Genomic DNA, 12705 nt, shown 5'->3' with positions numbered 1-12705 from the left:
TCTGCAAAGATCGATGGAGCACTTACCGCACATCCCAAGTCCCCTGGTCTCAACCGAAACACCACATCCATCATGTTTAAATGGAATATCAAGCAGCAACCTGCAGGGTTTTTCTTTTGGTACAAGACTGGGATGAAAGCACTTCTCTGTCTGGAAGGGAAAACTTGATTTAATACAGGTTTAGCATCCCCGGTTTAGTTTAATGGCGTTGACTTGTAATGTTCAGAGGGCCACGAACATTATAAAAGGTGCAAGCGTCTGAGGTTGTACATATGGGTGTTCCTATTTATGAGATGTACAATATATTTATTTTCTACATATAAAAAGTATAAATGTAAATCTATATATTTATTTATTTCAAAGACTTTATTTTGTAATGAACTTGAAGTTATCTGGACTACAGATTCTACTGAAATGAGGCATAAAAAAAAAAAAAGAACTGCAACAAACATGACAATAAAATTGCCCTGCTATCAAGAACTCATTGTGACACCATTTGTGCTTGGATTAAGGTTTGGTGATGATTTTAAATGATTTATTAACTGAAGCATGCTCCTGAACTAATCTTACAGCACCTTGAAGAAGTACGGTATTCACTTTGTAACAAACGCCACCAAATGTGGGATTTTATGTGAAAACAAGGGACAATTATTCAAAGCTTTCCGTTTCGTTTTACAAATAAAAAAATGCATTTGTATTCAGTCCCCTTTACTTCAAAATCCAGTTAAAGCACTTATCAAACAACTGATGAACACGCCAGACAGGTCAGGGGTAAAATTATGTAGTGAGCTTTGAACACTTCATGGAGCACTGTTCAACCCATAATCTGAAAACGGAAAGAGGACGGCTCAATTGTCAACCAGTGGCGATTTTAGCCTCTTTGAGGGGTGCCCAAGCACCCCTAATTTTAACTTAGCACTCCTGAAAAATTAAGAAGCCATCATTAGGATTTTGTCAAGAAACTCAGTTCTCAAATCTTAGATTCACCAAAATATTGAATAAATTTGGAATAAATGATGACAGTTTTAGACGGGCCAGTGAAATCTAAGATTTTTTTTCACGAATCGGATCCTCAACGCCACCTGTCAATCAATCCAGTAGGCTTGTCAGTAACTGACCAATCGGCGACCTCAATTTGTCCTGAAGTGAAACGCCCCTTCCCTGCAGGAGCTGGAGCGTAGGATACGTGAGAGAAGCGGAGTGCTCTATTCACACAAGGAGAGCTGTTGGTCAGGCTACTTCTTGTGCCGCGCTCTCAATAGTTATTGACTCAAGTGTTTAATTATGTAGATAAACGTAGATGTTTAACAACCCATTCAAACACACCAGAATGCAGGAAATGGCATTTACTTTATTCAAAAATTTCTAGGGGAGGACCCCCAGACCCCCCTCCCCCACAGTATGTCTGAAACGTGCAGCCAGAGCTACAATGAACCGATTTAGATTCAAGCATTTCAACGTGTTAGACCGGCCCGATCAAATTCTAAAAATTCAGCTGAGAATCTGTGGCACAACCTGAAAATGGCTGTTAACAGACGCTCACCATCCAAAGTGACCGAGCTGCAGCTCTTCTGCAAACAATGAGCTAAAATTTCAGTCTAGATGTGCAAAGCTGGTCAAGACACACCCCCTAAAGACTCTCAGCTGCATCTGTAACAGAAGGTGGTTCTAAAAAGAATTGACTTGTTGGGGGGGGGGGGGGGGCAGTATACAAATGCACGACTCGTGGTTTAGGTTGTTTTAAAATTTTTGAAAATATCAGGAGAGTTTAAAACACGGTGACTCAGTTGGTAGAGCTGCTGCCTCTCAGTGAGAAGGTCGCCAGATCGAATCCTGGCCGGGGGCCTTTCTGAGTGGAGTTTGCATGTTCTCACCGTGCACGCATGAGTTTTCTCCAGGTACTCTGGTTTCCTTCCACAGACTAAAAACATGCATGTTAGGCTGATTGGTAACTTTAAATTGTGGGTGACAGTGAATGGTTGTCTTATTGTGTGTCCCTGTGATGGACTGGAGACATGTCCAGGGTGTTCCCGGCCTCTTGCACAGTGACTGCTGGATATGGGCACCAGTGACCCCCGCAACCCGAAAAGGAAGAAGTGGGGTAAAGATAATGGACGGATGGATAAAATCCAACTAAAACACGTGGAGGTGTGTGGCTGCAAGGTGACAAAATGTGAGAAAGTTCATTGAGTACAAAAACTTCTTCAAGCTGCTGTAAACGCTTCAAACTGAAGGACTAAAGCTGTGGACTACACAGCTTGTTGTGTGGCTCTTTTCAAGTGAGAAAGATTTGCGTGAAAGTGCACAGTTGATTCCATCCCATAGTGGTGGTGGTGGGGGGGGGGGGGGGGGGGGTCCTCTTCCAGTTTGGCCTCTTAAACCCCCTTAGCATGTAGGCGTCACATTCTAAAAGAATACACACAGGCTTCCTCTGTTTTCCAAAGCTCTTGACCAGCCTACATCCACCGTACAAAATCAGATTTCTTATGCAACTGGATCTCAACTTCTAATTGGCTTTACACATCAGCGTGGATTAGATGCAGTGATTGGGGGCTCACTGCGGGGGCCGCACAGGCTCTACAGAGGAGGCTACAGCGAGTGTTTTTTTCCAACGGACAGAAACAGCTGTCCCTGCTGCAGGGACCTGCCACAGACCCGGGGCTGGTGGTCATCTGGAGCTAAGATAGGACGGGGATCAACATTTCAACATCTGCAATAGTTGTAATGTCTCTCCATTGGCAGATATCTGTGTGCACGGTGAGAGCAAGCTCCTCTGTGGAGGGGGGGGGGTGAAAAAGCCAAAGACATGCAGGGGAAAACCCTGGCATTCAGTAATGAAAACAATACCGGGTGAAGGGGGGAAGAGATGAAGGGTGTTCGTAACGCTACCAAACCCCAGTGCTGGGTGTGAAATACAGGAACACAAGAGGACAAATCAGCTGTTCTCCGGTTATTAAAGCTCCGAGTCTGAGCGAGGCCGACGGAGCAGATTGCTGTCGTCAACACAACTCAGGTCTGAAGTTTTACCCACGTCAGCCCACTCATGGTCGTTCGCTCATCAGTCCTGTCAGAATTCAGAACTACTTTTCCAAAGTGAGGTAGACCAAAGAGCCATCTGCAATAGAGTTTCTTAGTCCGTGCCCCGACGCAAAATTTGGTCCAGGTCGGGCCAAAATTATGTGACGGATGGGCGGATCGGTTTGGGCTCAGGCTTTTGATGTGGTTTTACAAATCAAACAGCACAAAGAAAACTAAATAAGAATGCACAATATAAAACTGATCTACTTGTAGAGGAGGAGGCAGTAAGTTTATATGTCGAGAAATAAAATAGAGTGCAGAAGTTATTCAGACTGTGAAAAGAGAGAGTAGCGCTGGTGCATTGTGCAACAATTGTGCATGTGGCCCCGCCCATTGCTCCTTTCACACATCTGAGGATTTACAATTGACCCACAACAAGCGACATAATGGAGCTGGAAAGTATTGAACAAAAGCTAAAAACTGGAGAACTCACTCTAAAGCCAGCAGTGAAACCTGCTGATGTGTGTCAGGTGCACGCTCAGGTCCGACCGGCCGGTTGAAAGAGGTAAAAAAAAAAAAAAAGAAGGTCCCGTCAAGCTCCCAATGGATAACCGGATCATCAGCTGCGTGCGTCCGCCGACTCTTGTTAATAAACAAGAAATCTTATGTCTTCCTTTCTTTGAAATATGTTTTTAAAACTATCAGGTCAAACTGATTTGTTTACAAAAGCAGTAAAAGCTTAATTAAAAAAAATTTTTTTGTTCGGGCCTGTTTTAATTAGTCGAGTCTGGCTCGGACAAAATGCCTATGGGCTCGGGCCAGATTTTTTAGGCCTGAATGCAACTCCAATCTGCAACGGGTAACATATTAACAGTTCATAACAATTCTATCAAACAATATAGACTATTCAAAAAAGTTCAATCTGGTCCTCTGGACATTCAAAAAAAAAAAAAAAAAAAAACAAAGCAAAAAATATAGAAATGTTTCGTCTCATCCGAGAGACTTCCTCAGGCTCAGGTGCTGTATTCAGCTCAGTCCATGTCCAGAGGACCAGATTGAACTTTTTTGGATTTAGGTGTATAATTTACTTCATATTAATTATAATTTTTTCTTCTTTCAGCTGTAACCGATGACTTTCTGATCACAGGCCCACCTTCTCCAACCTCTGCGCCACCACTCCCACTTACATTAATACTAATAATTATATTTAGTATTAAAGGACATATCCAAGTACATTTACTTAAAAAAGTATTTTGCACATACTGTAAACCCCAAAACTTTCAGCTCACCGTTCGCTGTACTTAAAAAAAAAACACACACATATTAATCTGACCCGTCATTTTATATTTTCTGTCAAAAATCTAAATAAATAAAAGCACTAAAATCACAAGAACCTAGTGTGTAACACCAGTACTCGTCTGAATCCCCTCATGAAAGCGTTCCACTGTACATTTCCTGTTTGCACTTCATTAAAACAACACAGATGCACAAGTCTTGGTTTGGTCACTTTATTAAATGTTATATTAAATACTTAAGAAGATAATAGCAGTTCAGTAATGGCAAAACATATTGGTGTATCTGCTAACATAAGAACATTCTTAGAGAAGGGCAGAGTAACTTATTCTACATTTAGAAAATACACCCTGTGCAAACGAAGGGGTCGATGAACGTCCACCTCCCTCTTGTTAAAACGGCTACAACAGTTTGAGCTTTAGAAGAAAGAACGTGTGAGAGGAGAATACGAGTAGTCTGGGTGCCTGTCTGGTGGAATTACAACGTCCAGGAGAGCATTACTCACAAAGCACCGGACAAAAAAAGAAAAATCAGCCGCGTATAATCTGAATTCCAGTCTTCCGCTCTTCCTGTCGACTCCATCTTGAAGGTGATATTTCAAAGGTTCAGACAGGTGCAGAGTGAAGTTTGGACTCTGACATCCGGCTGAGCCGTCTGTGCTTTGTGAGCTGAAGCCACTCAAACAGGCAAACAAAAACAAATATGAGCAGAAACACAGGGCTAAGCTAATCAACACGTGATGATGAGTATGACGTTACAAACAAACGAAATAAAAAGAGCCGGCAAGCACTTCTGAACAATACAAGCATTCCATTTTCAGGTTCAGCGACAACTAACAGAACACTTACAAGCATAATAGAAAAGATTCACAACAAATCTCAGGTTTTTACAGCAAATCTGTTTTTCTTAAAGAAATCAATATAAGGCCATTTTTTACTTTTTTTTTTTTTTTTAACTGTTTATTGTTCTTTCAGTTTCTCCCACCTCCTGAAAGGATCAGGACTTAGCAGCAATAAAAGCTGTCTACTTTGCTAGATAACTGATGAACAAAGTGAGGCTAATAATCAGAGCCTTGTTTTGTCCCGGAGTCCCACCACCAACGATCCTGGTCCCACTCAGATGCTGTCGCGCATTTTAAAAGAGTATATATATAAAAAAAAAAAATGTTTAAAGAAAAAGGGAAAACCCTTTTTTGAAGGGAAAATGAATGCAATGCTTACAGGCATTGATGGGTTAAACCTGTTTGTCTTTTAGATGCAGAACAAAAGAAGCTACAGAACGTGAACAACATTAAGGCGGTATTTACATTTCTTCCTGTTGGAACTCTGAACAAGCCTTACACGCTGCCATTTATACATCTTATTCCACCGCGTCTCGGTGAATCACAAAGTACAACACGGACGATCTACTCTAAAGAGGCCCAAGCAGACAGCAGCCTCATCTCAGAACCATTTCCTCCTCTGCTTGACCCAGCGGTACGTTTCGACCTCGCACAGTGTGTATGTTACAGAACGGGGGGGGGGGGGGAAGGAGCCAGCTACTTGACTTGGGAGGGATGAGAAGCTGTCTGGTGTGACCTACAGGTTGTTTGAAGGTCCGGGGTTCTTGCCCATGCCTTGATTTGTACCCATGCCTTGATTTGTACCCATGCCTTGATTTGTACCCATGCCGTGCAGGCGCTGGTAGAGCCCGATCATGTCCATTTGGCTGAGCCCGCCCGATCCCATCATGCCGTTCTGCATGGCTAACTGGTTCAGGAACGTGGCCTGGTTAGCCATGGCTAGCTGCTGCTCCTGCACCTTTCTGTTGGTGATCAGCTTCTGCACGAACATCATCAGCTGGGAAAACGCAAAGAAAGAGTTTTAATGTAGGACAGAAATCACATTAAGATGGAGGAAAAATGCAAATGTAAAAGTCAACATTATGACACAACAACACTCAAACTGTGTAGAACAAGTTGGTAAACACTGACAGCCTGTTATTTTTTTTAAAAACTCTTTAATAAAATAAATGCTCTCTACATGTTCCCCTCAAACAGCCATTATTTTTGACAGTTTCATGTAATGAACTTCCTCACGTTCCTGCGTGACGTGATCTTTTTCAGCTCGAGTAGATAAACTGATCCACATCGAACAGGCCAATAGATACAGCTAGATACAAACAAATTTGAGGGCAACTTATCTATAAAGCCGTTGCCTCCATATAGACTTGTTTTATAAAATTGTTTAAATTAACCAAAATCTGACAAATAAATGACTTTTTTTTTTTACAAATACAATCCATTTTTTTAAGGTCAATCCTACTCTTGGTGTTTAACCAGCAACGACAGTGATTTAGTGCAGGTGAAGTATTTATAAACGTGGCGGCTCTTACAGATTGCTGCTTGGTGAGGACGTCCCGGTAAATGGCCTCTCTGCGCTTGAGCTCGATCTCCACAGTGGCTTGGTGCCTCAGAGCTATAGACTGGACTTGGCTCTCTGTGAGGGACGCGTTATCCTTCCACTGTACGACGAGGAGACAAGAAAGTACAGCTTTTAATAAAATATTCTTTCTCTGAGAAACGTGACGGAGACTGTCGTCGCAGGCTGAGCTGCTGCTTTCTGAAACTTACCACTCTGGCAATTATATCTTCCAGTGACTCCCGAGCTAAAGATTTCAAAGCAGTCGTTGCTTCAATGACTTTCTGCCGCCCCAGGTTTATGAGATCCTAAAGAAAACGTAAAAAACATGAAACACTAAAGTAGAAATAAGTGATTTCTTCTTATATTTCCGCTTCAGAAGTGAGTACTTGAGTTTGAATATACATGGGAAAAAACAGTATTTTGCATATTACGTTACTTCATGCAGAACATGTATTATTACTGTGTTTATGAAGCATTCACACTATTGTGATCCAGTTTTCTTCTGCACGTTTTTCTGCACAATTTTTGTGCTATTTCAACAAATCATAAAATGTTCAGCCAGTTCTTTCAGGACAATTCTGCTACAACTTTTGGTATTTGTGCAACTTTAGCTTTTTGAAATATTTAGCCTTTCCTGACATTTTTTTCTAATAGAAAATGAATTGAGTTCATTTTAAATCCTTCAGATCTTTAGCTCTGTTTACAGCCTTTTACTGCTTCTTTCACATTTTGTTCTGCTTCAGCTTCTTTCAGCTTCCTTGTGCAAATTTACACTTTTTTTCAGCTACTTTCAGCTGTTTTGTGCTCCATTCAGATTATTTCTGCTAACTAAAACATTTTTGTGCTTCTTCTAACTTATTTCTGCTAATTTCAGCTTGTTCTGTTAATTTTAGCCTACTTCTGCAAGTTTCAATTTTTTTCTGCCATTTCAGCTACCATTTAGCTGTTTTATGCTAATTTTATCTTTTTCAGCTAATTCCACAATTTTTGCACTCATTTCAACTTTTTTTAGACTAAATCAGCAAAAATGTTTTCTCCACTTCCTTCTGCTAATTTAGGCTTCTTTCTGCTTGTAGCTACTTTTCATCTGCTTTTTTAAATTTGATTAATTTGTTTCTTTGCTAATTTCAGCTTTTTTCAGATAATCTCCAGTTTGTGCTCATTTCGGCTTCTTTCAGCCTAATTGTGTAAATGTGTTCTTTCTGCTTTCTTTAGCTAATTTAAGCTTGTTCTACATTTTCAGCCGTTTTCAGTTTATTTCAATTTTTTGTGGTAATTTCTGCTACTTTCAGACTAATAAACTTCTTTATGCTAATTTCACCTTGTTATGCTCCTTTCAGCTATTTTCTGCTAGTTTCATCTTCTTCTGCTGTTTCAGCTACTATTTAGCTGCTTTTATGCTATTTTTAGCTTTTCCAGCTAATGTCACTTTTTTAAGCTAATTTCAGCTCATTTCGCGTCCTTCTGATAGTTTGAAGCTTTTTTCTGTCTTTCAGCTACTTTTCAGCCATTTTTTTTTTACCAATTTCAGCTTAAAAAAATAAGCTAATTTACTGATTTTCGTTGTAATTCCTGCTTATTTAAACCTATTTCAGCAAATTGTGTTCTTTCTGCTTTCTTCTGCTAATTTAGACTTGTTCTTTCATTTCAGCTACAATTCAGCATGTTTTTAGTTAATTTCAGCTGTTTTTCAGCAAGTTCTTAAGCAATACATATTCACGCTGCATTTTCGCAGGAAATGCAATTTTTCTGGTTGTTTTTGAAACACTACTCAATAAAGAGTACAAAATATACGACAAACCAACAGTAAATAAACCCACCTGTGTAGGTTATTGTTTACAGCCTGTTGCATATTTAAAGTTTTCATTAGTCTCGCTGCAGCTGACCTCCAGATTGAAAGAAGCTCATGAAGGAGTGGGTGAACTCAATAAAAAATATGAAAGCATGAAAATCTATTTGGAATAACCCTATATCTCAAAGATTTATCACATCAGGGGACAACTCACGTTAAACAACACAAATTGCTTCACGGAGTCCCCCCCCCCCCCCCCAAGTCTCTGTGTATTAACAGTTGCTGCTGCAGACATGGAGTATTATGAACTGTTAGGTGGAGGAGAGCGCTGAGCCGAGTTTGTCTGCTGCTAGACTGTTGTCACAATTAGACGTGGGGTCTGAGGAATGTGGGGCGCTGCGCCGTGGGGGAAGGAGATCGAGGCAGGAGAGGCATGTGGAGCTCATTACTTACCTCCAGCTGCTGGTTGCTCAAGGAGGCCAAAGCTGCGACGTTGAACGAGAAGTAGTTTGAGGAGCCCATGTCTGGCTGAGCGTATGCTGACGGCTGGTTGGTCCTCATGGACAGACCCTGAGAGATAAAAGACAGGGGAGGTGGGGGTGAGAGGCAGTTGTCAATTAGACAAGTGTTAAGAACAAACAGGGGAAATGAAGCGAGGGACAGTTTTCAGCTCCTCTAGCTGACCAGAGGTGAAATCACTTTTACGATCACATTTCTCATGCAGTCCAATAATTAAATCATACTGGCGAGCCAGTGGGGTTGGGCGATAACATTTCAGAGTCTCCAACAATACCAACATTTACTTTGACTACACCATTAAAAACCCGGCTCCAAATTTTATCCTAACTGAGAATAATCAAGTTAAAAAGGCATAAAAATAATAAACTCTCCTGTAGCAACATGTACTATTTATAAGGGAAGTGAAAAGAAAGAAGCATGGTGAATTTTCAACATATAAACAGGATGTTAACAGCACATCACTTCATTACTAATGCACAACCCAATTATTTTATAGCCTGATAAAATTGTTTTAATAACAAAACTCAAATTAAACCAGTCAAATTATCACTGTAACATTACAAACCTTTGTTCAAGGTGTCATCTATTTATCCGTTTAAATCTTTTCTGTGATGCCGTAGCATTGAGAAATAATACTTGTCTGAAGCAATAGTTAAAAGCTATATTAAATGTGAAAATACCCAAAATTATATGCAGTAAAAGGACAACATTGCAATCCTTTTGGAGCAGGTAGTAATACAGAACAGTACACCACCATATCATGAGGTATTAAACAATACTAGCATTACTTAAAAGGGATGCATGTCACCCATCACCTAGCATGCCAAGCTTTAAGCTAAAAATCTTGATCTGTTGAAGGACCGTTCTTCATGCTGTCTGCCTTAACCATCTGCTAACAGCAGTAAGACGTGTTGTCAGCACTGGTTTTCTGGATTTCAAGTCTTCAGTCTGTGCTGCTCCACATACCAGCGAAGAAGAACTAAAGACCTATTTTCATCTGAAATCATGAAGTGCATTTCAGACCATTTGCAAATATGGTTCAGACTAGCAAAAGTTGTATTTATTAATATTTTTGGGGCACTCGTCACGCTTAAAAAAACATCTAAATGAAAAAAATGATATGGATAACAGTCTGAACAGTCTTTAAGAACGTCACCCTTTTTATACTTTTAGCTTGTTTGATTCAGCAAGAGCCACAAGTTCTCCAGTGTCCTTCTTTTGTATAAAGTGTGTGTGTGTGTGTGTGCACATAGTGACCTGAAGTAAACAGTCTCGTCCCAGTAAAGGCCAGCAAAATGCCGATGTTTGTATGTAATTGAGTCTCAGCTGCAGATGGTTTCCTCATGCCCTGTAATCTGTCCATCCGGTATGTGAAGATGTGGTGTTTGAGTGTGTGTGTGTTTGAGTGTGTTGGGGGCCAACGAGGGTCTCTGGACCTGGTTGGAGACAGGTGTGCAAACCTAAACAGTACAAACCCTCCAAACAACCACAAAACAGCATCACACACGAATCTGCACAAGCACACTCTTCGCTTTGAACAAGAAGTGATTCTTGCACTCCAGCTGCATCCTCAGACACAGAGCAGCCCTCAGGAAACGAAATAAAACTAAACGCAGAATTTAAATTCATGTTCTGAATTCATTTTCATTTTTGCTTGCATTGCTAAAACGCAGTGATGGTGAGACAAATGGTTCATGGGCTCAAACTTGTTTTGAGCACAAGATCACATTCTTGTTTTTCACCATATGTTTGACTCTAATTAAATAATTACAGTAAATGTTGTTGTATAAGCCGCTGCTTTTGTCTCACACTTTGTACCTCGCGGTTTATATGCAGAAACATCTTGTTTATGTATTTTTGTTCATAATTTTCATAATTTTTATATTTTATTTTGAAATTCCAGCAGTCTGTCGGTAGTTTCCTGACACCGACTAACATTTTCCTTTGACAGAGCTGGGAGCTCCCAGTGCCTCACCCCTCATGGGAACAAGCATTAACGACAAAGACAGAATGCCCTCAGGTAATCAGATGTACGACTCTTGCTCGTGGTTTCAAATATCCAACCATAACTCCACCCACTCTGTCATCATGTGACCAGAAGTCTAACCTGAATGACCAATGAGGTACTCATGACCCCCCCCCACCCAAGATAAATGCACATTAATTTCTTCAGATAGTTCCCGTGTTACCGGATTTTGCGCTTCATGCAGACCTGTTCATTTGTTCAGCGATAATGGAAAATGCACGGAGAATTTCTTATGGCGCTTACGATGTTAAGTGATCGGCTGAAGAGGAGGACAGAGCTGCTGCCTGGAAGCTGCATAAATGTGTCGATGGACAGGATTTGAGACGCGGAAGTCAAGTCTGGCACGTTTTAATAAAAGTTTTTAAATTCTTTCTGTGTGACATTTTTCTGTGTCGGTGAATATGCATTTAAAAACCGTGATCTCATTTTAAAGTCACATCCGAACACGAAGCGGAGAAACGGAAAGGAGTCTTTCCCCCTCCCCTTTGGTCATGAGAGCACAGCGGTGGAGAAGTTGTCACCGATTTATTTTTAAAGCAGTCAGTCCAGACCTATTTAAATTAAAGTTTTTTAAAAATCTTTCCGTGTAAGGTAAATATGTGTTTAATACCAGTATCTCATTTAAGCTTAAACAGGGGCATTAAACAGAACTGCAGAGACGTCGGAGAGGGAGGGGCTCTTCCCTCGTCCTGCTCATATGAGCTCTTTCCTCAGCAGAAATCACATCAAATTTATTTAGAAAATACATTTAAGAACGGCAGTTGTTAACAAAAGTGTTTACCAATAAAAACAAATGGTATTAATTTAATGAATATTTACCGCATTCTACTGGCACCATTTGACTTTTGGTCACATGACCTAGATAAGACTGGGTTTTACCGGTAAATAATTTTAAAATAAATTCAGATTATTGTGTTCATTTTGAAGGTATAATGGTTGTACCCATGAGTCAGACATGAAGACGATCGTTGAAAGCAAGCTATAATCTGTGAAACACCATCTGCTGGCTGATTCTTGTACTACAAGGAAGCTGCACATAGCCTGAACAAACCGCGGGTACAGGTAGCGACGATGAACGGTGGATGTCCGCATCTTAATAACCGTAGCGTCTTATTTGTGTACAAAAATAAGATTCATCTTATATTTAATAAGTGCGGCTTAGAGACAGGTGCGTTCTAAAGTCAGAGAATTACGGTACTCAGGTAGTTTCTTTGCCACCACAGACAAGGTTGTAAAGGAATTGGACAAAGTTGAAATGCTTTCAGATAGTCACTTTCAAAGCCAAACACTTATTCAGCCTCATTTTGGATGACTTATCAGTTTCTGCATCTTTACTGTGGGAGAAACTGCAGCAATGCAAACATAAAACAGGTCCTTCTCACTGTTATCCCTGCGACTGGGAACCCTGGGTTCTCCTGACACGCAGAAGAGTTTAGAGGAACAAGGACACACAGCAGAGGAGGGAGAGTGTGTTGGAAAAATAATCATTAGGTTGAATTAGAATCTAGGATTACAAGGGGACAGAGGAAACTTGCTCTTGCTTTCTTACAACATAACCCCCCTCCATACACTTCTCCAAATAAACCCCACTAATTGCCCCACAAGAAAGGAGAGGGGAAAGGTGGGGAATGAGTGTGTGAGTGCAGGAGGAGTTC

The 12705-nt window shown here is 40.7% G+C and overlaps 1 protein-coding gene across 1 annotated transcript in view; it reads right to left on the bottom strand.

Annotated features, from left to right (window-relative positions):
- Positions 1-5248: 5248 nt before the first annotated feature.
- The window catches only part of atrx (ATRX chromatin remodeler), a 37605-nt gene continuing 30148 nt past the window's right edge, over positions 5249-12705 (bottom strand). The window contains exons 31-34 of the mRNA XM_037675344.1: positions 8959-9075; positions 6923-7018; positions 6685-6813; positions 5249-6149 (exon numbers count right to left, since the gene is read on the bottom strand). Coding sequence (XP_037531272.1) covers positions 5889-6149; positions 6685-6813; positions 6923-7018; positions 8959-9075 — 603 coding nt within the window. The 3' untranslated portion in view covers positions 5249-5888. The remainder of the gene's footprint in view (positions 6150-6684; positions 6814-6922; positions 7019-8958; positions 9076-12705) is intronic.

This window comes from Nematolebias whitei, chromosome 4 (assembly GCF_014905685.2).
Source record: "Nematolebias whitei isolate Nwh7 chromosome 4, NemWhi1, whole genome shotgun sequence".
In the NCBI taxonomy this organism is placed as follows: Eukaryota; Metazoa; Chordata; class Actinopteri; order Cyprinodontiformes; family Rivulidae; genus Nematolebias; species Nematolebias whitei.
This window is presented reverse-complemented; position numbering and strand designations above follow the sequence as displayed.